Source organism: Perognathus longimembris, chromosome 19 (genome assembly GCF_023159225.1).
Source record: "Perognathus longimembris pacificus isolate PPM17 chromosome 19, ASM2315922v1, whole genome shotgun sequence".
NCBI classification, from domain to species: domain Eukaryota; kingdom Metazoa; phylum Chordata; class Mammalia; order Rodentia; family Heteromyidae; genus Perognathus; species Perognathus longimembris.
Window position 1 is genome coordinate 22451601 of NC_063179.1, and position 25905 is coordinate 22477505.

General features: G+C 39.0%; 1 protein-coding gene across 2 annotated transcripts in view; it reads right to left on the minus strand.

Moving 5' to 3' along the window:
- Positions 1-24850, minus strand: part of Fyb1 (FYN binding protein 1) — a 147133-nt gene extending 122283 nt beyond the window's left edge. For both annotated transcript variants that reach the window (XM_048368134.1, XM_048368135.1), the window contains exon 1: positions 24744-24850. In XM_048368134.1, the coding sequence (XP_048224091.1) occupies positions 24744-24746 (3 nt within the window). In that variant the 5' untranslated portion in view covers positions 24747-24850. The remainder of the gene's footprint in view (positions 1-24743) is intronic.
- Between the last annotated feature and the right edge of the window lie 1055 nt (positions 24851-25905).

The following is a 25905-nucleotide window of genomic DNA, read 5'->3' on the forward strand; positions in this document are numbered from 1 at the left end:
TGCCAACAGTTAAAATAGTTTGGAAAGAATACAAATTGGGAAATTTGTCCCAAAAGGTTAGTATCAGAAGATACCAAAGAGCTGGATGTTATGGCTCATGTCTGCAATCCTAACTACTTAGGGGGCTGAGATCTGAGGACAGCAGTTAAAAGCCAGTTCAGGCAGAGGTGTTTGAGAGACTTTATCTCCAACTAACCAGCAAACTGCTGGAATGAAGGCATGATTCAAGAGGTAGAGCATTAGCTAAGAGTGCTGTAGCCCTTAGTGTTCTACTTTAGCCAGTTGAATGAGAGCAAAGTCCTTAAGTTCAAGCTAGTGGGAGGTCTCACTTCTCTGTATGAGGGTTATGGCTGAGAGATATGGACAGCTTAGTCCTGACTGACCATCCAACAAGGGCTGTGTGAAAGTTTCTGGAATTCACAATCCTGAGAATGGAGAACTGAATCTTTTACCAGCAAAGGACTGAAATTCTCTCACCAAATGGTAGATTTGAAAGACAGTAGGAGCGCGACCAGATGGCGCTGACTCTGTTCTCCACTCAGGTGGAGAAATGAAGACTATTGCCTGTGTGTACATAATGCAAAGCTAATTTATTCTATAATTCCAGTCTCTACAGGAGATGACAGGCTAAAAAAATGAGCAAATAAGAGGTAAAATTAGCTATTGCCAGCATATCAAGGAACAGCAGAAATTAGTAACTCACTGAAGCTTCCTATTATCAGTTGCTACGTCAGTTTGCAGAGAGTCTGAGCAAAGTCATTTGTAACTCAGGATTAAGAAACCATCAGCTCCCCTGTAATGTTTTCAATATAACCAAATCTATCCTGTAGTGAGGTAGCTAGGGTAACAGGCAGTATATTAAAAGCATCAAGAAAGTATACATTGGAGTGAGCATGAAATACTACTTGAAGAATGAGTAAGATTTGGTGGCACAAAGACCAGATGAGCAAACTATGGGAGAAAGTGCTGATAACAAGGAGCTTAGAAGCCAAATATTCTCCAGACTCTTCCATGGACAGGAGATGAACTGTGTTACAGAGAATGTTTCTCTATCACAGAAGGTCATGGGAACAGAGAAGGAAGTGAGATTAAATTTCCACAGAGGCAGCATCCCAGCCCTATCATGAGCAATTGCATTTCACTCACTACACCACTATGCCTTCGGCCTAGGTGTGATGCCCTTGAAAAGATTTCTGGACCAGGGTAATCACTGATGTAAATGCTGACTTTTAGGTAGATAGTAGGATTTGAAAAGTAATGCATTGCAGATTCAGGAATAAAAATGTGACGTTACTTCCCTCATTTGTTGTAACTAGACTGTGCCTATAAGTCTACAAGTAAACCAACTGGAGGGTAAAAGACAAAGAAATTACACCTAGACATGATAAATTATAGGGACTCTAAACATTCGCACAGTGAGAACAAAGGACCTCTCTTAGGAGAGGATCATGAAGACTCAATAGCTATGTGCATATGACCATAGAAAATGATGTTCATTGAATGAACTCCAAGCAGTGGAAACAAGAAGGTTTTTGCTTTTTTTCCCCCTTTCTTTTGTCACAGTTTTTGTTTTCGGTACTTTTTGTCTTGTATGTAACTTCATATATGTTTTGGGAAGGGCAAGGGAGATCACAGAAATGGTGGGACAAAGAGTGAACAAATGCAGCGTTGGTATTATACAAGTTGTGGGGGGTGGGAGGAGGGAAAAAACTGGTAGAAAACAAGGAAAGAGGTTGACACTGTTCAAAAAGAAATGTTGTAACCCCACTGTATATCTCCTTTATAATAAAACAATTAAAAAGAAAAAGTAATTTCAAGACTGACCAAGACAGAACACAAGCTGAAGAGACACAGAAGAACAATGAATCATGCATATGAGGGATTGGCTCTGAGTTCTCAAGAAATGAATCCATGTGGAAAAGGAAACAAGGTGGACATTTATCAAGCCAAAGGTAAGAGTAGATGAAAGAAGAAACTGATGGTGTATCACCAGCACACAAGAGGCTGAGGTAGGAGGATTGTGGGCTCTAGAACAAATTAGGATACACAGTGAGACTCTATCCAGGTCCTCCTCCCACAACATGCACACCAAAAATGACAAAAATAAAGGAGATTGCAAACTATCTATTTGAGAGCACACAGTGGGCTGGGAATACGACCTAGTGGTAGAGTGCTTGCCTCGTATACATGAAGCCCTGGGTTTGATTCCTCAGCACCATATCTATCTATCTATCTATCTATCTATCTATCTATCTATCTATCTATCTATCTATCTATCTATCTATCTCTGGAAGTGGCACTGTGGCTCAAGTGGTAGAGTGCTAGCCTTGAGCAAAAAGAAGCCAGGGTCAGTGCTCATGCCCTGAGTTCAAACCCCAGGACTGGCAAAAACCAAAACAAAACCAGAGAGCACACAAGGACCAAATTCCTTTTCATAAACATTGTATTCTTGCACAAAAAGCATTAATTTAATGTAACTTTTCATTGCATATTGTTAACCCATGTGTACTTAAAATGTACTTCATGTGAAACTCTATAAGCTACCAGGAAGATGATTCAAGGCTGAGTTGGGCAGTAGGCTGTCCATTTTCTTTATAGTCACCCTCAGAGGCTGGAGAGTATGCCCCAGGAATAGTCGCTGTGTGCATAACCACATTATCCTATTTCAGCCCGCACTGACAACAGTTTCCAACCATTTTCTGAATCAAAATTAAACCCTCATTTACAACTACGGGGAGGGTGATGTCTTAAAGTAAACATTTTATGAAACAAAACAGTTTGAACGCAACTGGAACGAACTAGTAAGTACTTGGATGTGCAAATTAATGGTTTGGTTTAAGAGAAAGGGAAAAAAGTAAGACTTAGATGTAGCCTCCAAAAAGCTGTGGTTAATTAGTTGATTGGATGAAAATTCATGGATGCAAGCATAGTAGTCTTCTGGCCAGCTTACAAACAGGGTTCTATTTGCATATTTTCTCTCTTTAGTTAATTGTTGTTTAGGAGCCCATTTTTCTGATATCATATACGCTACAGCAATGATCTCAGCCACTTTGGTTTCAAGATGGGTGAATGCTTAAAGGTTATTGGAAGACTCAAGGAGCTTCTGATAATGTGGGTATTGATGGAGTGAACCTGAATTTACTTGTTTAAAATAAAAATATATAATCATCTATTAATTACACTTTCATGAAAAGCACATTTTCCAAAATACTACATTAAATGAGAGGCAGGGTGTTGTTTTACAGTTTTGAAAATTTAAAAAATCTCTGCTCTAATGGAAAACAGCTGTAAGCTGCTGCTTGCACTGCATTTGCTCTGTTATGAGATTACTTAGGATGATATATTTGAAGATACGCCTCACAGAGATTATGTTGTTGAAGAAAGGAAGAATATCTTCTTAGCTTCTTCATATATGTAGGTGGTTCATGGATGATTTCAGTGGTCAACTCATGTGAGAATAAGATGAAATAACTAAGTGGTATATTAGAATTGTGAAGCTGGTGTTTTGGCCATAATGGATTACCTCATAGAGGGTGGCTGATTCCCAGAGGTCTTTAGATTACACTCTGGGATCTGCTGCTCTGCCTTTCTCTAGTTTATATGCACCAGGTGTATTTCCAGTAGGTGTAAGGTTTCCTGCATTTGTATTCCAAAGTTTTATTTTGCCAGTTTTTTTTTTCTATCTGGTGTTGGTATTGGGGCTTGAACTCAGGGCATTGGTGCTCTCTCTTAGCTTTTTGACTCAAGGCTAGCACTCTATCACTTGACCTACAAATCTACCTATATTTTGGGGTAGTTAATTGGAGATAAGAGTCTCATTCATTGACTTTCTTGTCAGGGATGGCTTGAACTGTGATCCTCAGATCTTAGCCCCTTGAGTGGCTTGGATTGCAGGTGTGAGCCACTAGTGCTTGGCTCTTTTCTGGGACTTGAACAGCATCTTTCCCTGAGTTTCATAGTCATTGTCTCCTTCCTGCAATGCACAGAGATCAACCTGTCCCACTGTGTATCAAACTATGAAGTGTCTGAGTAAAGGGTACATATCACTGTCATTTTATACACTAAAATGTAGTAAAAGTCATTGCATTTATATCTTATTAAAACATTATTGATCCATAAAAGAGCTAACCTAGGCAGGGAGACACATTTGTGAATACTGTGTGTGTATTATATATACACATCCACACATACATATATGCTTATAAACTTACATCATAAATAAATATTTGTAAATGTATGTGTTTATATTAGCTAATTTATATAAAAGCATTTACTGATTATTGCCTTCAGAGCCATGATGAAACTAAAGAAGGTGAAGGCTGACATGAATCTTCTTTGGACAAGGAGTTCACAATCCTTGAAATACAAAGAAACATTGCAAAATCACACACTTCCTAACACAAACTCTGTATTCAGTTTAAATTCTGGCAGAGAAAAGGGGCTGATGTGGCTTGTGGAACTGTGTTCCTCTTCATGAAACTAGGAGTGGTGGTGTCAGGCCATAAGACTGCCAGAGAGGCTGCGATGTGGAGGAAATTCCAGGGAACACCCCCAAGGAACAAGGTTTGCTTTTCCAGTGAGAACAGAATCTTAATATTTTTCTTGAGAAATGAACAGAGGTGACATTTTTACCTTGTGGGCATAGGAAGGGGTCAGCATGTATTTCAAGGATAAATAGCTCTTGGCAGATTTGATGCAGCTGTCCTTCACAGCTGTGCAAGCAGGGACAGAGGGGAGTCAGCAATCTGCCACAGACTTACATTTTAGCATTTGGGCAGAATCCATGAAATGTAGATTCCTTGTTCATAGAATTGTTTGTTTCTCTTTCTGCTGCTCTACTCTTTTTTTTTTTTTTTTCAGGTAGTGGGGATTAGAATGTGTTAGTGGGGAATTATACTAGGTCCCTCAGGCCTGTAAAGCAATGTACTACCACTTGACCCACGTTTCTACTGCTTTTGCCTTCAGTTTTTTTTTAAACCAGTCTTGGGGTTTGAACTCAGGGCCTTTGGCACTGTCTTTGAACCTCTCTGTGCTCAGGGTATTGCCACAGCGCCACTTCTGGCCTTTTCTGTTTAGGTGGTGCTGAGGAATTGAACCCGGGACTTCATGTGTGCTGGGCAAGCACTCTACCATTAAGTCGCATTCCCAGACTTTTATTGTTTTTCAGAGGGTTGCATGCTTCAACCCAGATGGTTTCAGACCTCAATTCTCCCACTTTTGTCTACTGAACAGAGGAGACTACAAGTATATGTAACATACCTAGTCTTGCTTCTTCTTCTTTTTTTTTTTTTTTTTTGGTGCTAGTCCTTGGGCTTGAATCCAGAGCCTGGGCACTATTCATTAGCTTTTTTTAAAAAAAAATGTGAAGCTAGTGCTGTACCAATTGACTTGCAGCTTTACTTCTCATTTTTGGAGATGAATCTCAAAGACATTCCTGCTGACTTCCAACTGTGTTCTTCAGATCGCACCTCCTGAATAGCTAGGATTATTACAAGTGTGGGTGACTGATGCCTGGCAGTCTTTTTTTTTTTTTTTTTTGTCATACTGTAAAGAGAGTTAAGGTAAGGATAGTAGCTGCATGGGAGTAGCTATTTTTATTGTGTACACATTTGTTAAACATTGAGCACATACTAGGTATTGTTACACTGAATGAATGAATAAACTTATAACCATGGTTAAATACAGAGAGGAAATTATTACTACTTATCAGCAGTTGTCATAAATGACACTGAACATGCTGTACCTTTCTCTCTTTTTTTTTGGACAGTCCTGGGGCTTGGACTCAGGGCCTGAGCACTGTCCCTGGCTTCTTTTTGCTCAAGGCTAGCACTCTGCCAACTTGAGCCACAGCACTACCTCTGGCCTTTCCTATATATGTGGTGCTGAGGAATCGAACCCAGGGCTTCATGTATATGAGGCAAGCACTTTTTGCCACTAGGCCATATTCCCAGCCCCATGTACCTTTCTCTTTATAGATGCATATATTAAATGATACTGTCCTTCACTGTCATGTGTATGTACAGATATAAAGAAGCTGGGGGAGTGTTTTACAGTTTGTTATGTGAATTTTTAGTTTTGTCCTATAAGCCTCTTCTTGACTATTCTAGAAGAAAAAAAAACCTGCCAGTTGAGATTATAGATCAAAAGATTTAATTAAGATAAAAATCAATTTGTTTGCAATACTTTTTGTGCCAACCTACTGGCCTCAATCAGAAGGGCCAATAAAGAACTGCTATTGTTGGAAGAAAATACTTAATGAGGACAATAAAGTCACTGTAGTAAAAGAGGGAATGAATACTCCAGTGTGGAAAGAGAAAAATATCAGCTCCATACCCTGAAAATATTAGTAGGCTATTGCTACAAAAACCACCATCAGATCAATTTAGTGTCTATCTAGGGTCTTCTTTTTGCTGGAGGGCATCTATTTATAATGATTTGTTTGGAGATTTTGTTATTTAAAGTTCAAAACTCCAGTAAATTCACGTGAAAGCCCAGAAGGAAGTTCTATCAGGCTGAGAATTTGCATTCCTATTCCTCTCAGGTCTACTCACCCAGTCCTTTGGAGAATCTCCTTAAACTTTGTTTTACATTCTAGAGTCACATTTCACTCCATTATTACTGTTTTCTCCATTGGAATAATCTCAACTCATTTGGGTAGACTCAAACATACAGGTCAATGAGTTTCTTAGGTTTGTTGTTAAGTGCTATACTCTAGAATTAAGTATGAAAGATGAAATGTGTTAAATTAAGCATAAAGATAAAATGTGTTTATTTTCCCACAGTTTTAAGATGTGTATGGAGTGGAGAAACAGATGAGAGAGATGGGTTAGAGACAGAGACAGAGACAGAGACAGAGAGAGACAGAAACAGAGAGAGAGAGAAATTTAATCTGTATAACAAGCACTCTATTTTGCTAACTCTAAGTTAAATTGAGAGATACGTGGTCAAAATATGTATAAATCTCTGCCAATGAATACCTACCAGTGTTCATGTGGATGTGGATATGATGGAGAATGAGATTGGCTAGCCTTTCCAGAGAAGGCAAGGATAAGATGATTATTGGTAGTTGGGTTATTCTTCTGAACTGTGTGTGTTAGGGAGAGAGGTTCCAGCTGTGAATTCACTCTTGTCTACTTTCCCCAATGGTCCCCTGGAGAGAAACCTGAGAGAAAAACCTTGTGATGCCCAGACAAGTTGAGGCTGCATAGTTCATAGTTCATAGTGATAGGTGGCAGCTAGCCACAAACAATGGAGAAAGGTAAAGGAACCTGACAGGGAGGATGGGATGGGAGGTCTTGCTGAGAACATTGCATTTAAGCTTTCAAACAACTTTCTATGGCCCATCAAAGTCTCAAGATTGGCTTTTAAATACTTCACCTTCCTGAGTCTCTAAAACAACTGATTTTGCTGGTGCTGGTGGCTCTTGACTGTAATGCAGTTACTTAGAAGGCCGAGGATCATGGTTTGAAACCAGCCAGGGCAGGAAATTCTGCGAGACATCAGTTAATTAGCAAAAAGCAAGAAGAGAAGCTGTGGCTCAGTGGTAGAGCATTATTCTTGAGCCAAACAAAGCTCAAGGACATTGCCCAGGCCTTGAGTTCAAGCCCCAGGACTAGTATACATACACAGGTGCACACACACACACACACACACAATTTTAAATCTCCCCAACCTTTGAAATAGTGACTGTTGCATGGGCTGGTCTTAGGGAGAGACTCCAAGCCCCTTAAATTCTAGTAAATCTTTGTGCCAGGATAAAAACCATTGTATTTTTTTTTTAATCTTAGAGATGACTCATTGTCAATGTACTGAAAGTATATTCCTTTCTTATAAATTTTCCTGTTACTTTTACTGTGTCGATGTTTTGCCTCAATTCTCCTCATGCTGGATGCAAGGATAGGGTTGGATTTCCCATCACAGTAGCTACTGCAGGCCTCTGCTTCAAAGGTATCTACCCTGTAAGGCTCAAAGGGAGAGACCATTTTGGTTTGGGTTTGCTTTAGAAATTCTGAATCTACTCTGATGTGCTAAGAGGAGAAAGAGGCTTGTTTTGCAGAATGGAAAACTAAATCTCTGTCCCTATTATATTTGGGGTGGACAGGTAGCATGCGAGACAGGAAGGTGAACACTCTCAGTTAGTGGGGAGACAGGCTGGTGGAAAAGGGTTTTGATACAAATAGAGTCTGAGTCTCTGAGTCATTTGATGAGCTCCTTACCCTGTCCACTAAACCAGGAGGTTGTAGCTTTCCAAGGCTCACAGATAAGACTTCTTTTCCTCTTGTATGCTAGCCAGCCAATGTGGGGAGCACACTATGCAATAGATATTTTCTTATATGGTTACAGTTCTGTTTCAGGCTACTGTGGTGCCTGATTAGCTAGTTACTTCTCCAATGCTATTCTAAATTCCGGGTTTCCATCACAACTCCTTCCTAAAAACTTCTTTTCCTGAGAACAAGTTAAACTGCCACATACTCTTTTTCTATTCTCTATCTTATTTCCACAGGCAATAATAGCTGTGAGAATCCCAAGAAATTTTCATAATGGAACAGTGAAAATTGAAGTGCATGGGAAGGAGCAGGCTAGACAATGTGTAGTATTATTTAGTCATGGAAATATTATTTGGCTATGAAAAAGATGTCTCAGCTTTATGTAAAGTAATAGGGAAAGATGAGCATATTCCAGAGTCCTATGACTACAGGCAGTTTGAGGAAGAATGGAATGCAGCATCATTTCATTCAAGGTGGACAAATACAGGTTTAGGGCCTGGGCCTTGGAGCCAGACTGCCTGGTATGAACACTGACTCTGCCCCTTACACCGAGCCCATTTGAAAGTTACTTTGTGGGCTGGGGATATGGCCTAGTGGCAAGAGTGCCTGCCTCATATACATGAGGCCCTGGGTTCGATTCCCCAGCACCACATATACAGAAAATGGCCAGAAGTGGCGCTGTGGCTCAAGTGGCAGAGTGCTAGCCTTGAGCAAAAAGAAGCCAGGGACAGTGCTCAGGCCCAGAGTCCAAGCCCCAGGACTGGCAAAAAAAAAAAAAAAAAAAAAAAAAAAAGAAAGTTACTTTGTGCCTCAGTTATCTATCTGAAAGTAGTAATAATATTTTCAGTGTACTGATGACAATGACATGAGTAGGTCTTGATGTTTAAATATATAGTAGACCCTCATTCTCTGTGAATCAATGCTTCCAAGGACACCGCCATTAAAGAAATCACAAAGGCCATGGATGTCTAGAGTTCTGTTCTGCACTGTGAAGTCTTGCTTTCTTTTTCCCACAATGCCATCTACCTTTCCATTAAAGACATGTCATCTTTCAGTGAATCTCAAAGTTTCACTTTATCTCTTCAAAGAAGCACATTCACGTTATCTTACTTTTAGGCACCATTTGCTTCTTTGGGGAAGCATGTTGTTTACAAAATTAAGGCCAAGAAAACACTCAGCAGACCACACGGTGACTGAGAGTCCGTCAAGGATGGCAGGAGACAGCTTTTCTGTACAAAGCACTGCTAAGTGCATGTGCAGAAATGAAAAGTGTTTCTCAAAATTTTCTTGTTGGTTTTAGATTTTTTAAAAACTGTTTGTATAAACATGACTAAATAAATAAGGAAGCCTTACTGTACCCCAAATATCTAACTGACAAAAAGGGTCTTTATTTTTTGTCTAATGGGTTACAGTTCTCAGATATTAAGTTTTGAAATATTTTAAAGTTCTTCCGTCTATTTATGGGTATCTCTCAGCATAACTGATAGTATATTCAACTATCATAGATAGGTTATGCATGAAAAACTACATAATTTGGCATAGGATAACATCTTCAATATTTGTTTACAAACACAGTTCAAAGATGTGAATGACAGCACACACCTGTAGTCACAACTCTCCAGAGGTTGAGGCAGAAGGGTAAAACATTTTAGGCCATCATAAGCAATACCTTGTCTCAAAACAAACATAAATAGATTCTAATATTATATTTACTTAAACTTGCTCTCAGTATAAGATCGTATATTCATAAAGAAAAAAACAATAGAATTCAACAAATTGGGTTTGCCATTCATTTAGGTCTTCAAGGGAAAACCCTATGTTGTAAAGACTGTTATTAAAAATAAAGCTCACCATATCAAACACTTTTAATCTTAAGAGTGTATTTATAGGCAGTTTTCTTTATATATCAACTGTGACCTTTCACCATTATACGGTGAAGTAAACAAAGCCGGGGTAATTTTAGCAAACTTCCACTTACCTACCAAACACTGCTGGAGCATCGATGGAGTATATGCCGGCACCATATGGTACTTTTAGAAAAGTTTGTACTGAATTGAAGAATATTTGGAAGTTTTCTCATTGGAAATAACTCCTTTCCTTGCTTTCAGTTCACTTCCTTATTTTCTCAGCGAGCCTGTTTTACCTGTTTAAAGGTCTTGGGAAGCTTGATCCAGCACTCTGGGGGAGTTACAGCCAATCTCTGGTTGCTCAGGTGCAATAAGAGCAAAGAGATTCTTATTTAAGGGACCCTGGTTATTCTGGTTATTCTCTGGATGGCTGGGAAGTCAGGTGGAAGTACTCTGTTAACCCTCTCCAGCCCACTCATATTTGCTTTTTCTTTCTCTAATAGCCCTGAAGAAATCCAAAATGTTTCTCAGTAGTGTTAGAAACTTAGCTGTCAATTTTCTTTTAGAAGTAAGAAGTTTGAGCCTCTAAAGAAAATATTTCAAAGGGATAACCATCTTTTTTATGTTAAACCGAGGTTTGAAAAGCATTTGAAAATTGAAGTTTAAAACATCTTACATAATGCCATTAAATAGGGGAAATTCCATGATGTGGGCTGAGCAAGCCTCCTGGTGTGATGTGAAGATTCGTTGAATAAATGGAGTCTAATCATTATTTTATCCTTTCCCTATACACCCTGCTGATATAGGGAGAAGATTCTGTGCATAAACAAGACATTTCAGCATTAGAAACCACCCCAGCCAGGCTTCATCACATCATTACAGGTTCATGCCTGTAATCTAACCACTTGGGAGATTGGAGCTAGAGGATCATGGAATTCCATACCATAAATATATCTATCCATCTGCTTGTCTGCCTATCTATCTATATCCCTTGCTATATAGTACCTATACATATAGACCTATAGATGCCTTATATAGATAAATATATATATATACATATATATAAACCTATTCACATTTGAAAACCAAAAGCACTTGAGATGGATGAACCCAATCTTAATTCAAACCCCAACAATTTAAACAAAATGCCAGTGCTGAGAAAGTCTAAAACATTTTAAAGAAAGTTACCTTAAAGAACTTTTAATTTTACATGGATGAAAGGAGCTCCTGAAAAGTGTCAACATTTTTGTTGGCACTTCAAAAAGGAAGTATACACAGGATTTACTTTGATACTCCAAATTCCATGAACATGTGTAGTTTTAGATTCTTGGCCTTTGAAGTCATTCTCTCTGGGTCTGGATTCTTAAATATTCTAAAAACAAACAAGTCTCAATATTTCAGCTCGTCTTCAAGGGGGTTGCAGCCTCTGAACACAGTATGTTGTTAGGGCCACATGACCATTTCTGGGGGTTTTAGATCTGTCTTTAGATAATATTAAAAACAATCTATAACTAAATACAAAGCAAGTTAGATCAGCAGCTCAGAGTTTACATTCAGCACAATCAGTATGTTCTCAGAAGAGGCAGAATTACAGAGGACAAAAAGTAGGTTGGCAGAATAATCATGAATTCCTCATTGATATTTCAGAAGAATGTGACTTTCTTTTTGCTATCATGAACATGAGCTATAAACTATGTGAACAAAATTAAGTTGACTTGGGGATTGAAGTCAGCTACTTTTCCCAGAATGAAGTCAATATTGAATTGGATTATGTGTAGTAGTACCAGGACCACTATTTTATTTATTTTGTTTTGTAGTTCTTCATTTGCCAAGAACTATATTTGAGACTGGACTTACATGTTAGAAAGAAGTTTGAACATGTCATGGATGAACCTATTAGACCTATACCAATATTGATTAATTTTGGGGCACAGAATGGTACTAGATTAGGAGAATTTGAGCTAGAGACAAGATGGCCAAAGTTCTGCCTTCAGGGATGGGTATTCTGGATGTAGAAGACAGATCCAGGCATGCCCTGATAAAATAAAATTTTCCTGGTAATACAGTGACAAGCCAGAGCACAAAAGGTGGATACTCAGTTGTTTTGGGTGAGGAGGTCTTATGAACGCTTCCTTAGAAAAGGTGATCTTTAGGCTGGGGTTGTAAGTCTGAGGTAGAGCACTTTCTCAGCTTGTTTGAAGCTGTGGATTCCATTGCCAGTGCTTAAACAAACAAACAAACAACAAATATCTTATCAAAAGAAAATAACAGCTGAGATCCAGTGGTTCTACGCTTATAATCCTAGCTACTCAGGAGGCTGAGATCTGCATGCTGATGGAGGTTTGAAGCCAGCCCAGGCAGAAAAGTCTGTAAGACTTCTCTCTAACCACCAAAAAGCCAGAAGTGGCACTATGGCTAAAGTGGTAGGGTATGAGTTTTGAGTGAAAAAGTTAAGGGAGAGGGGCTGGGAATATGGCCTAGTGGCCAGAATGCTTGCCTCGTATACATGAAGCCTCGGGTTTGATTCCTCAGTACCACATATATAGAAAAGGCCAGAAGTGGCGCTGTGGCTCAAGTGGCAGAGTGCTAGCCTTGAGCAAAAAGAAGCCAGGGACAGTGCTCAGGCCCTGAGTTCAAGGCCCAGGACTGGCAAAAAAAAAAAAAAAGTTAAGGGAGAGCGCCCTGTCCCTGAGTTCCAGCCCCAGTACACACATACATAACAATAACAACAGCAATGCACCTACTATGGTCTCTAACTGCTAAAAAGAAGCATGTACCAGATGGATAAGGTACACAAAATCTTTCACTATTTCTCTTATTAGGAACAAAGGTACCGTTGAGGACAAAGTCTGATGTAACACTGTCCAGTGTAGTCACTGGCTACATTTGGCAATTTAGCTTTAATTGTTCACTAAAATTTAATGAGATTAAAAAAATCTAGGCTGGGAATACAGCCTAGTGGTAGAGTGTTTGCCTCGTATACATGAAGCCTGGGGTTCGATTCCTCAGCTCCATATATATAGAAAAAGCCAGAAGTGGTGCTGTGGTTCAAGAGGTAGAGTGCTAGCCTTGAGTCAAAAGAAGTCAGGGACAGTGCTCAGGCCCTGAGTTCAAGCCCCAGGACTGGCAAAAAACAAAACAAAAACTAGTCCCTCAGTTGTGCCAATCACTTTATCAATTACTGAACAACCATGCTGCCCTGTGGCAAAAGCACTGGATAGTGCAGACACGTGGCTTGTCAGCACAGAATCCCAACCTGGAAGTACTACCAATGTACCAGCAGCCAGCACTGTTGGAGTACAGGAACCCAGGGGTGGGGGAAAGAGCCAGGGCTAGGGATAGAGATTGTTTCAAAGAATGGAAACTTTACTTTCCATGTCATGGGTTCAGACCTTATCTATTGAACCTTCTTTTGGGGAATAGTATCAAGAGCTAAAAGAAATATGATTTTTCATGCTTTTATATTTTGGCATTAGGGTTACTTGAAAGCAGAGTGAGGATTAATTTTTTTTTTTCTGTGAAGGTCTAGATAGCAAATGTTTTTTTGGCTATCAAGAACCATATAGTTTTGCCTTAACAGCACAACTCTGCTATTATGTCATAAGACCAGCCATGAGCAAAATAGAAATGAATGTATATGCCTGTGCTTCCAATCACATTTTCATTGTAAAAAATCGGTAGTGGGCTTGGTTTGGCCCACAGGCCACAGTCTGTTAATCACTACCCTCGGCTGATAGGAACCATATGTGAGTTCAAGCCGGAAAGTTACATAATTAGAAGTGATCTTAGAAAGTGCGTTCTAGTAGCACGGTGAGGATAGACTTAGGGAACACGAGGTAGAAGACTTTTGCAGTTTAGTCCACTGGAATTCTGATGTGGCCTGAAGTACAGGGTGGGCGAATTGGCAGCATGACATCAAGGGAAGACTTTCAAATGCCATGGAGAAGAATAAATGACTCCATTAGGTTTCATGATTAGTTTTAAAACTTTGTCCCAAATTGGTTTTGCCAAAACTCTTTCTGTGGGGGGAGGAGGGATCGTATGAAGTGTAGGTAATAGTATTAAGTATTAGTATTTGAGCTCTTATTTTATTTATTTATTTTGGTATTAGTATTACTTGGAAACAGGAAGATGAGTAATACCTTTTGAATTTTACCTTATATATTATAATCAAGTGGTCTATTTGGGGATGGGATGTCAGGGAAGATTTAGTGCTACCACCTTTGGGGTGACCATGCAAATGAGTGTGTTTTATGGTGTGAGTATTGGAAAGTAGCTAGATCCCTTTAAGTGAAAACAAAAATTGGGACTTAAGGCCAGAGACCTAGCACTTGTTTTGTAAAAACTGTTCTTGAAGTGTTTTATTCGGAAGCCACCTTTATAAATAAATTAAACAATAATAGGCTTACGCTAGAACCATGCTGTTTGGCGCTGGTGGCTCATGGTCATGAAACCAGCTTAGAATGAGTATGTCCATGAAACTTGTATTGTCACCAAAAAAAAAAAAAAAGCTGGAAATGGAAATGCTAGGCTTGATAAAAATAGGGGGAGAAACAAAAAAGCTCAGGAACAGCACCCAGGCTCTTAGATCAAGTCCTAGGACAGGCACAAAAAAACCGAAACAGATAGAACTATGCTATTTTGTAAGTGTTCCATTTCACAACTTAATGGTCAAAGAATTAGTCATCACTTCTTGGAAGCATTTCACATGATTTATAACCACTTTTGAAGAGGTTTATAGCAGGAAAATATTTTGCATGCTTTTGGATGAATGTATCTCACACAGATGTTGAGTGATGGCTTGTTTACAATTCTGTTTTAAAACTTGGAAAAATTGACAAAACCAAGTTAATGGTTTGCAAGAGAGTTTGAGAGAATAAGAATGATTTAACCCTGAAACAATTGCCTAATGTTGACCGTGATGGTGCGGGACACACAGTGTGTGGAAACTTCAGTTTAAACTTCTGTTAACCACATGAGTAGAAAAGTAAAGTGGAGTGACAAGGACATCAATCATAACAATAATGGGAGTGGTGAGTGAATAAAATCAATATTCAATGGACATATGCAAAATGGAACCGGGAAATTGATGGGATGAGTGGGGTAGGAGCAGCTGGTGGAAAAACTTTGACAGGAAACACGGATCAGGATGTGTTGTATTTGTAAATGTAGACTAGAAACCCCTTCATTCAACTACTTAAAGATAATAATTAAAAGACAAACAACCCAAAAACCCAATAATGGCCTCCTCATCCTAGAGACCCATGAGCTTACCAGAAATTTCAGGAATAGACAATTGTACCTGGAAGCAGTTTGCCAGTGGTGGCTATATTCTCTTGAGAGTCTGCTCTGTAGCTCTTGAACACGCCTATAACCAAACCCTTACCTGAAAAATCCCTGTGAGAGTATTCCTGAGGAGGTGGAAACATTTCTAAAGGACAAAGTGTAACCTGAATTCTATACACAGCAATATTTAAAAAAATCTAGCTAGGGCTGGGGATATGGCCTAGTGGCAAGAGTGCTTGCCTTGTATACATGAAGCCCTGGATTCGATTCTCCAGCACCACATATACAGAACATGGCCAGAAGTGGCGCTGTGACTCAAGTGGCAGAGTGCTAGCCTTGAGCAAAAAGAAGCCAGGGACAGTCAGTGTTCAGGCCCTGAGTCCAAGGCCCAGGACTGGCAAAAAAAAAAAAAAAAAAAATCAAGCGAGATACTCTGTATGGGTTCACTTTTTTGATAGTGAGATAATTATGACTAAAATTGCAAGTAGAAAATGTCAAAAGCACTTAAAAACACAATTTACTTAGGAAAACTTGCTTAGAAAAAAACATACATAGATGAGTCCATCAACAACTATTGTAAAAAGAGGGGCACTAATAGAAAGAAAGAAGATAAACCTTATTAGATAATTGAACATGTTATATTGATTGAAAAGTTACGATAGTAATAAAAATATACTATAGGTGACTCAAAAGAGCCTTATTATATACTGACAATAACAAAATTGTGACAAAATAAGTAAGCTGAGATTATTTTAAAGTAATGATTCTCTCCATTATTCAGAATAAATTCCAAAGAGATTATACAATTAAAAAGAAAAGTCAACAGAGCAAAAAATATATCCATTCAAGAGCTGAGATCTGGAAAGATTAAGGTTTGAAGCCAGACTAGGCAGAAAAGTCCAAGAGACTCCATCTCCAATAACCAGCAAAATGCTGGATCAGAGGCATAGTTCAAGTGGTAGAGTACCAGTTGTGAACAAGAAAGCCAAACAAGAGTACGAGGCCCTAAGTACAAGCCCTGGTATTAGTGTTTGTGTACATACACACACACACACACACACACACACACACACACACAGATCCCAAACATGGTTCTACACCCATGAAATGAAATTGTTCTCAATCACTACCAAAGTTCCCTCTGGGGATGAGGAGACCTAGAACCTTCCCTGTTCCCTCAGAGACAAATGCCTGTCATTCACCATGTGCATTAGGGAAGTGGTAATGACAAAATCCAAGCAAAAACTGCCAGCCCAGGCAGGAAAGTCCCAGAGATTCTTATCTCCATAAAACTACTCAGAAAAAGCCAGAAGTGGTTCTGTGGCTCAAGTGGTAGAGCACTACCCTTGAGTACAAAGAGGCTCAGGGATAGCATCAGGTTCTGAGTTCAAGCTCCAGGACTGGCAACAAACAAACAAAATCAACCCTGCAGGAGGGAGGCTGAGACAAGAGAATCACCAGACTGAAGCTAACCTGGACATAGAATAATCCTGTTTCAATAAAACCCCAAATAAATAAAAACAGGATAGAGGGAGTAGCTCAAGTGAGCATCTGCCTAGCTAGCATCAGATCTTGAGTTCAAACTCACAAAAAACCAACCAGAAGAACTACCTCAAACAAGACAAAAATGCCAAGCAAAAGTCCAAATAACAAACAAATAAGCAAACCCAAGCCCAAACCAAATCCTAAACAGCACACAACAAGCATTAAGAATAATAAGAAAACAAAACAAGAAACACACATAATACCCAGTCTTCATGAAGATAACCCTTCTTTTCTTTTTTTCTTTTTTTTTTTTGCCAGTCCTGGGCCTTGGACTCAGGGCCTGAGCACTGTCCCTGGCTTCTTTATGCTCAAGGCTAGCATTCTGCCACTTGAGCCACATTGTCACGTCTGGCTGTTTCTATATATGTGGTGCTGGGGAATCGAACCCAGGGCTTCATGTATATGAGGCAAGCACTCTTGCCACTAGGCCAAATTCCCAGCTCCCACCCTTATTTTCTGAAATAAGAAACCTGAGTGGTACAATTTTGATCTGAAAGATTTCTCTTCATTTCACACAAAAGATTTGCCATCAATGTCTTCATTTCTATCTAGAGTGGGAGAATTTTGCTTATGCTGTGTGGTTACTTATAAACGTAGAAGTAAGGCTTTGCTTTAATCAACTTTACCCTTTTTTTTAAAAAAAAAAGTCTCTCAGCATACATGTAATTTTGTTTGTGAGATAGTATGGTGGGATGCAAATTGGGAAAAATGCAACCAGCTATTAAAGATTTTTTTTTTTTTTTTTTTTTTGCCAGTCCTGGGCCTTGGACTCAGGGCCTGAGCACTGTCCCTGGCTTCTTTTTGCTCAAGGTTAGCACTCTGCCACTTGAGCCACAGCGCCACTTCTGGCCATTTTCTATATATGTGATGCTGGGGAAATTCAACCCAGGGCTTCATGTATAGGAGGCAAGCACTCTTACCACTATGCCATAGTCCCAGCCCTTAAAGATGTTTGATGAGAATACCAGAGCATCAACAAGAGAAATGGTGAAGGCATGCTAGAGGAGGCCGTGAGCAGGCAGAAGGATTAGAGATGAGAAGGAGAGGTAAAATTTCATGAAAGGAGAAAGTTGTAGCTAAGTATTAAAGGGAATGTCTGACCTGGTTTACAGTCGGGAAGTGGAAAAGAACAAGAACAAATCAATATAGACATATAAAAGTTTTCTGTCTAGTGATGTCTAGAAAAACATTTACACGTTCCTATTAGAGAGTTTCTTCAGATACCAGGTTTTTTTTTTTTTTTACCTTTTCTAACATTTTCCTATAGTTTTTGAACAATTGTTTTGTCCTCATGCATCCCACTTGTACTAGAGAAGAAAATGGGGGCTGGGGATATGGCCTAGTGGCAAGAGTGCTTGCCTTGTATACATGAAACCCTGGGTTCGATTCCCCAGCACCACATATACAGAAAACGGCCAGAAGTGGCGCTGTGGCTCAAGTGGCAGAGTGCTAGCCTTGAGCGGGAAGAAGCCAGGGACAGTGCTCAGACCCTGAGTCCAAGGCCCAGTACTGGCCAAAAAAAAAAAGAAAATGATAAGGACTTCTGCACTGAAAAGGAAAAGATTCAGTGCTCACATTTCATTTAATGCTAACTAGGGCAGCTCTCTACATACACAAGTTAAGAGTATAGAGCAATTAACAGCTCTGTTTCCCAGTGTATTTGATGTATTCCCCTCTCCCACATTTTATTACAAGAAATTTCAAGTACTAGAAAGGTTGAAATTGAAGTTGAATGTGAATCTCAACATACATCCAGAGTCCATAGTTGTTTGCATTTTTCTACACTTACTTTAATTGATCACATCTACACATTTATCCATTCACCTTTCTTTTTTTGGAGGGAAAGATGCATTTTGAAGTTGCCTGTAGACCTCGATGTCCTATTTGATGGCAAATTTTAATCACCCCAGAATTTCCTCTGCACCCACACTCAAGCCTAGCCCAGTACCTTCCATGAGACTGATATGGCTTCACATCTCATTTTCAACAGCAGACGCCACTTCTAATTTAAATATGCTTCAAATTAGCTGCCTATCTAGAAGAAAAAGTTTACTAAGCCTTATTCTGACTCTGTACACCCACAACTGTGTACTTCGTTCAACTTTGATCATTAAAGCAGTAAAGGGAAGCTATTACTCTGGGGTCACCAGTTCTGACATTTTTAGGAACTAAGTGGAGAACACAAAGAGTAAGTTGTGTAGGATGCTTGAGTGAGATGCTGCACCATGCTGACTCAGCCTTAGTTCTCAGGAAGCAAGAGGCACCTAGGAAAGCTGAGAATTTACCGAGGAGGCAAAGATCCCCCATTCAGCCTGTAGCTCCAAGAAGCCCTGACTCATAAACAGCTTCTCTCCTTTGCTCTCCACCAAATAACTAACACAGAACACTGTCAAATAAACTCTTTTTTTTTTTTAGCCAGTCCTGGGGCTTGAACTCAGGGCCTGAGCACTGTCCCTGGCTTGTTTTTGCTCAAGGCTAGCACTCTACCACTTGAGCCACAGTACCACTTCTGGCTTTTTCTGTATATGTGGTGCTGAGGAATTGAACCCAGAGCTTTATGCATGCGAGGCAAGCACTCTACCACTAAGCCACATTCCCAGCCCCGAGTTTTTTTCTTTGTAGGCATTTATACATGTAGTATTTATGGCCACACTGTTAAAAATAGATCTATTAAACTCTAGAAAAACATTTGAAATTATGGAAATAATAATTAAAATAGTAACATAAAATATTACCAATGCAAAGACCGAATGATGTTTCATAGTTTTCTAGTTTTATCAGTCTCTTACCCAAGAAGGCATTATCCCACAATGTCTACATTAACCACCTGTCTATAATGAAGCCAAAGAAAATAGAAGCCAGCTCTCACCGATATAGAATAGGCCTAGCATCATTTCCCAGGAATGTGTGCCTAGGAAATGCTCATTTGGGGGTATGTGCGACTTATAAATTAAACAGAAGGACTTCCCATTTGGGAGGGTAGGATAGTAAGGAAAATGGGCTTGTAGGAGAATCAACTGTGGACTATTATATTTGTTTTATCGTGACTAACTAGCCATCCAACAAGCTTCTTTGTGCTACTTTTAGGAAACTCCCTTCCTTTCTCCTTGCTCTGCTTATCAAATTCAGGAATACATGCTCAGGTGGTTTAACTGAAACCATCTGCACTTAGGAGCTTCCTTCAGATGGACAATGCTTAGAAATCAGAAGTTAGACTTTTCCCTTTCCTTTATCTGTCTGATAATTGACAGATAGTTTGGAAACTTCCCACATCACCCTCCCCCACCTCCTTGGTGACTAATTTAAGCAGTGTGTGTGTTTCAGTGTTGGGATTGCTATGCTCTGCTACTGAAAAGCTCCTCCCATCTCTGAAATGCTGTCTCATTCGATTGTGGCCACATGTGATAAAATTAGTTTCTTTTGGTTGAGTGTCCTCTTGTGATAAAGTAAACCCATTCTTGTTCCTCCCAAAGTTGTAGTGCTGCCATTTCTAGTAGGGGTTTTTGGACCATGTCTGTACATTGATGAGTCAAAATGTACTCAGACTCTCAAATGTCTTATCAAACTGTTTTTTACAACAGTTCTCTGAAATTTGTTCACATCAATGTCTGTCATAGATCAAATTCATAGGGTGTTTATATCAACTCCACTTCTTTTAGCCTTTGCCAGGAATTTGCATAAACAGTAAATTTAAGGTTAGCTGATCAGTTTTTGTAGCTTAAATCTGAGCACAAAATACGTGATTGTGAGCTGTGATATTGTATGCTTGCTGGGTTTATAAAAGCATATAGTAAAATTCTAGAAAAAGTATGAATAAGTTTATTTATATCAATAAAAAGTGTATATAGCATTTGGTAGGATGTGGAAAGTAGGACTTACAAGGCAAAATTCTCAGTTGAAAAAGTAAGCCTTGTCTTTTTGTAGTAGCAAGAAAGGAGATTAAATGATCTACTACTGAGATTGCATTGGGATAATCTAGTCATTATCTTGCCTTCCTCCTTTGTGCTATAGAATGTCTAGAAATGCTCTGTGTTATAGAAACTGAGGAAGAGCAGGTATTATTGATATCTAGTTGGTAGAGCCCTATATCACTGATAAACATCTTATAGTATACAAAAATACTTAAGTTCAGAGACTCTGAACTAGATACAGCCTAGAGCCAGGAACCAGGCTAGATGCCAGCTGGCTTAGTAGTGAATGTGCTAAATGCCCAATAGTATTGTGACTGGGAGATCACCTGCCCATTGCAACAGATCCAGCTGTTGGCAGGAGGCCTGAGGAACAAGCCATAGACATCAGCAAAGTGCTAGTGAAGGTAGAGCGAAGTCACTGGTAACAGCAAATGAACATGAAGTTGAGGGTAAAGGGTTAACCACTTAAAACCCTTCTCAGAGCCCTAGGGTGAAGAAACCCACAACTAGCAATCTCTTTTCTCACCCATTCTAGGGGCATTTGTGACATTCTAATGGAATGAACAATCTGCAAACGGCATAGTGGCTGTGGCAGAAGCAGCCATGATAGCTGATACCCAGTTCAGCCAGAGAATGTTATTTTCTACCTACCTTCTCTATGCAGAATAGTGCAGGCAAGCACAGATTATGAGAACAGTCAGAATTGTACTTAAACTTCAGTCTCAGTATTTAGTAGCTGTGTATCTGGGAGCAGGTTACACAAGAAACTTGTGTAGTCAGCTATAAAATGGGAGTCAGCAGTGGCTGTTTATGGAGTTGTTAGGGGTCTTAATGGGAAAGGTATGTCTTAGAGGCCAGTGTTGACTGCCAGGATCATTCTCCTCTTGTTTCTCTGGAAGTTTCTATGGCTCCTTAAGAAGCCAGGGGTTGGAAGCCAGGAGACCAACATTCCTCAAGTGTCTGATATGTGCCTTCCCTGTTTTAGATGTTTTGTAGTTGCATATTGCTGTGTACAACAATGACCATTAACATTAGCATCCTGGGCTAAGGACACAAACTCAGAGCCTAAGTGACTTTTGAAAGAACACAACTAATATAGTAAACCAATGTATAAGCAATTAAAAAAGAGACCTTTTGTTTTTATATTAGGATCTATTTAAGGAGACAAAGTGGTGTCTGTAAACAGTCATAGAATGTCAAAGACGATGTTGAAAAGAGAAAATGAAAAGAAAACACTTCAAGTTAAAGTATAACATTGACCATCTTCAGAGACAGGCATACATCTACAAAGGTTATCATGTCTATGCCACCATGCCACTGATAATAAGCAAACTTCACATGTGTTATCAAGATGGTAACTTGTTTAAGGCCTACCAATGGCTTGTTAGGGTTCTTAGCATACCACTCAACATGTTTACTTATAGACTTATAGGCATATTCTATCTAACACAAATGAGGGAAACCATGCAACCTATGTTTCTCTGGGTCTAGCTTATTTTACTTAATATATTTTTTCCAAGTCTTTCCATTTCATTGTGAAACATACAATATCATTCTTTGTAACAGCTGAGTAAAATTCCTTTGTGTATATATATACCACATTTTCTTGATCCATTTGTCCACCAAGGGGCATCTGGGCTGATCCTATATCTTAGCAATGGTCAGTTGCACAATGAACATAGTTGTGCTTGTGGCTTTACTGCAACCTTGTTTATAACTGCTATTTTTATAATAGCTCTATCAAAGGAAAAATATCAGGCAATACTTTTAAAAGAATGCCGGTGACAATCTTGCATATTGGAATATTCTTTATATTACTATAAACAAGAATACAAACCTAGCATGTTCAAGCCTATTACCATGAAAAATATTTAATGCTATGGAAACACTTGCATAAATTAAAACATACTAGTAGTTGTTAAAATGGTTATCATTAAATGATATGCTACCTTGGATTTCATTAAAAATATCTGAATAAAAATCAGAAGAAATAAATGGCTTATAAAGTGTAATAATGCAGAAACTCGGGTTTATTATATATATATATATATATATATATATATATATATATATTTCCAGTTTTGGCACTGGTGGCTCATGCCTGTAATTGCAGCTATTTAGCAGACCAAGATCTGAGGATTGGCAGAAAAATGTGAGTGACTCTAATCATTAGTTAACCAGCAAAACCCAAACTGAAATTGTGGCTCAAGTTAGTAGAATGCCAACTGTGAGCAAAAGACCTGAATGGGAGCAAGGAGGCTCTGAGCTCATGCTCTAGTACTAACACACACACACACACACACACACACACACACACACACACACACACGATGCAATTCTAGAAGAATCTAATAAATTAATCATTTTTCATTAGATGGTAAGACTATAGAAAAGATTCACTTGTTCATTTCTGCATATCTATATTTCTAAGAAGTTTTTCTTCTTAGTAATATGTGTTACTTTCACAATAAGCAAGCAGTAACCATTTAGGAAAAAGCATTACTTATCTATTACATTAAATCACACTATCCAGTTAAACTTTCTTTTCTTTTTCTGTCTTGTTTCCCTTTAGATAATCCATGTACTGTAGCTCTTTGTAAAGCACAATGTCATTGTTTTGAGGAGAATGTCAATAATTAGAGTCAACTTGTTTTCTAAGAATCCTAGCCCCAAAGGTTCTGTGGAAGAGACTACAGAGAATCATAAGCCACATCTCCACTGGTGGTAGCTTCGTCCACAGGTGGATACAGGAAGGATTGTGTGGCACCATTTTCTCCACTACTATGTACTTCCCTTCCCTAGACTGCAACTCTAGCTCATCTCTCTTTCTTCTCCATCTATCCCCCACAGCAAGATTATATCCTCTATATTTCCCCAGCATGGCTCAAAGGGCTTCCAGTTTACAAAGATGAACCCTTTTTCATCCCTATTCCATTCTCCCTCTCTTGTCTTCTTACTGGACACCAGCAAAGGAAATACCCTCTCTACAATATGAGAATGGGGAATATCTATAGTCTTTGGGGCTGGTGAGATGGGGTATGAGAATGGTATGGGATGACATACTGATTGTCTTCTGGACTCAGGGAGCATAAATACACATATATTCTGGGAGCCAATTTTGTATAGAGAAATAATGGGAACTGTAAGGCTGAAAATGAGTGCTGCCGTTCAGTTGCTTTTTAGGTTAAAATAGGTTTTATGGTGCACCTGGTAACCCACTCACTATCTTAACTGCCTTTTTTTTTTTCTTTTTTTGGTACTGGGGTTCTAACCCAGGATGTTGCACTTGCTGGGCAATCACTTTGCCGCTGAGCTACATACATCCCAGCCCTCTACTCACTATTTTACTGTGTGTTAAGTGACTTCAATTGACTTTGACATACAACCTGTCCCTAAGATTGAGACTATTTAGGCACTATTTTCTTCCTCCAATGAAAATTAAAAAGACCTTTTTCAAACAAAATAACTCTTTTTCTGCAAAATCTCCTTTGTTATCTGAATGGCACTCATTCACCAGAGTATTGCCTAGTATTTTTTTTTTTAACTTTACCTGAATCCTTTTCTGAGATTCCAAGTGATCATCCTAGAATATGGACTGTGTTACTGGTTTGGCACCCAGCATTCTGAAGAGGCAAAGACAGACAATTTAACTTTTCTTTCTGCAAGACACTGTTCTTCCTCTATTCTGACAGCTAGGCATAGAAAAGGGAACTCCTTTCAACGGGTATAATATACAACAGTTTCCTGTGCCGAGGGAACAACAGATAAGTGAAAATTCCAAAGGCTTGGAAAACGTGGCCAAGAAGCGCCCATCCCCTCTTCTCTGTATCAAGAAGCCTAGCAAGTTCACCAGGAGACCAACGTGAGTTATAAAAGCTATCACTTACCATTTTTTATTGGAAAGAGCTGAGTGTCTGGCACACAGTGACTCTGAAGATGCTGTCACTCGTGCAGTGAATGTGCAACTTAGCTCTGAAGAGTGTACTTCCTTTACTGAGCTGTGTGGTCTGCCCAGCCTTCACACATTGATATGGTGGTAGGCTGCATTTTCATCTTATCTCAGTCCTCAGAGCATTTGTATAACTGGCCAGGTTTATTTTGTTATTTCATTTTAATTACACAAATACAGAAGTAGTTGAAACCTTAAAGTCTGCAAGATTGACACAAAATCAGTAAAAGTGCCTGATTATTAAATTTTAGTAACTGGCTTTATTTTTAAAAAAGTCTATATTTTGGGATAGATGTGTGTGTGTGTGTGTGTGTGTGTGTGTGTGCACGCGCGCGCTCATGCGTATGGGTAGGTATAGGGATTTTTAAAAATAAATCTGTCTATCCATCTACTTTATCTAGGACCTACACTAAAATATTAATAGTGGTCTATTTGGCTGGAGATCCTCAGATCCTCAAGTTTTCTATTTTAACTTTATAGGACATAATTGCAATCTTTAAAGAGAATAAACAGACCATGATCATTTTAATCAACAGCTCTAAATATATTAGCATACATATTATAGTATTTAAATGGTTCAAATATTCATAAGCTTTTGTGGAATGCCATTTATATCATTCAGAAACTAGGTTACATGTCAATCTGTATGTTAATTTGGAGATAATTTTTCTCAGCTTTTAATGCTTCTATCTCTCATACTGCTGAACTGGACATGAGTCAGTTAAGAGGAGTTGTCTTACAACGTCTAAGTTGTTCTTTTTCCCAATAATTTGTAGTACCTTTACACAATTCTGATACATAGAATTAGCTTCTTTGTTTTGAATACATAGTCTAATATAAAGTAATTTCAAAGGCAAAGGTCATGTCAGGTTTCCATGTAAAAAAAGAGGAGGCTAAATAAGTTAATGAGTATATTTCTTGTCAAATACTGTTACCTCCTCCTTGGATTTTCCCCACTTCCCCTCCCCCCGCCTCCCCAAGTTGTAAAGTTAATTTCCAATATAGTATCTTGTGAGTATGGCTGTTGTATTGGTTCACCCTTTGTCCTTTGTCTCAGCATTTTGTTGTTCCCCTTTTCTTCCCCAAATCAGATAAACACA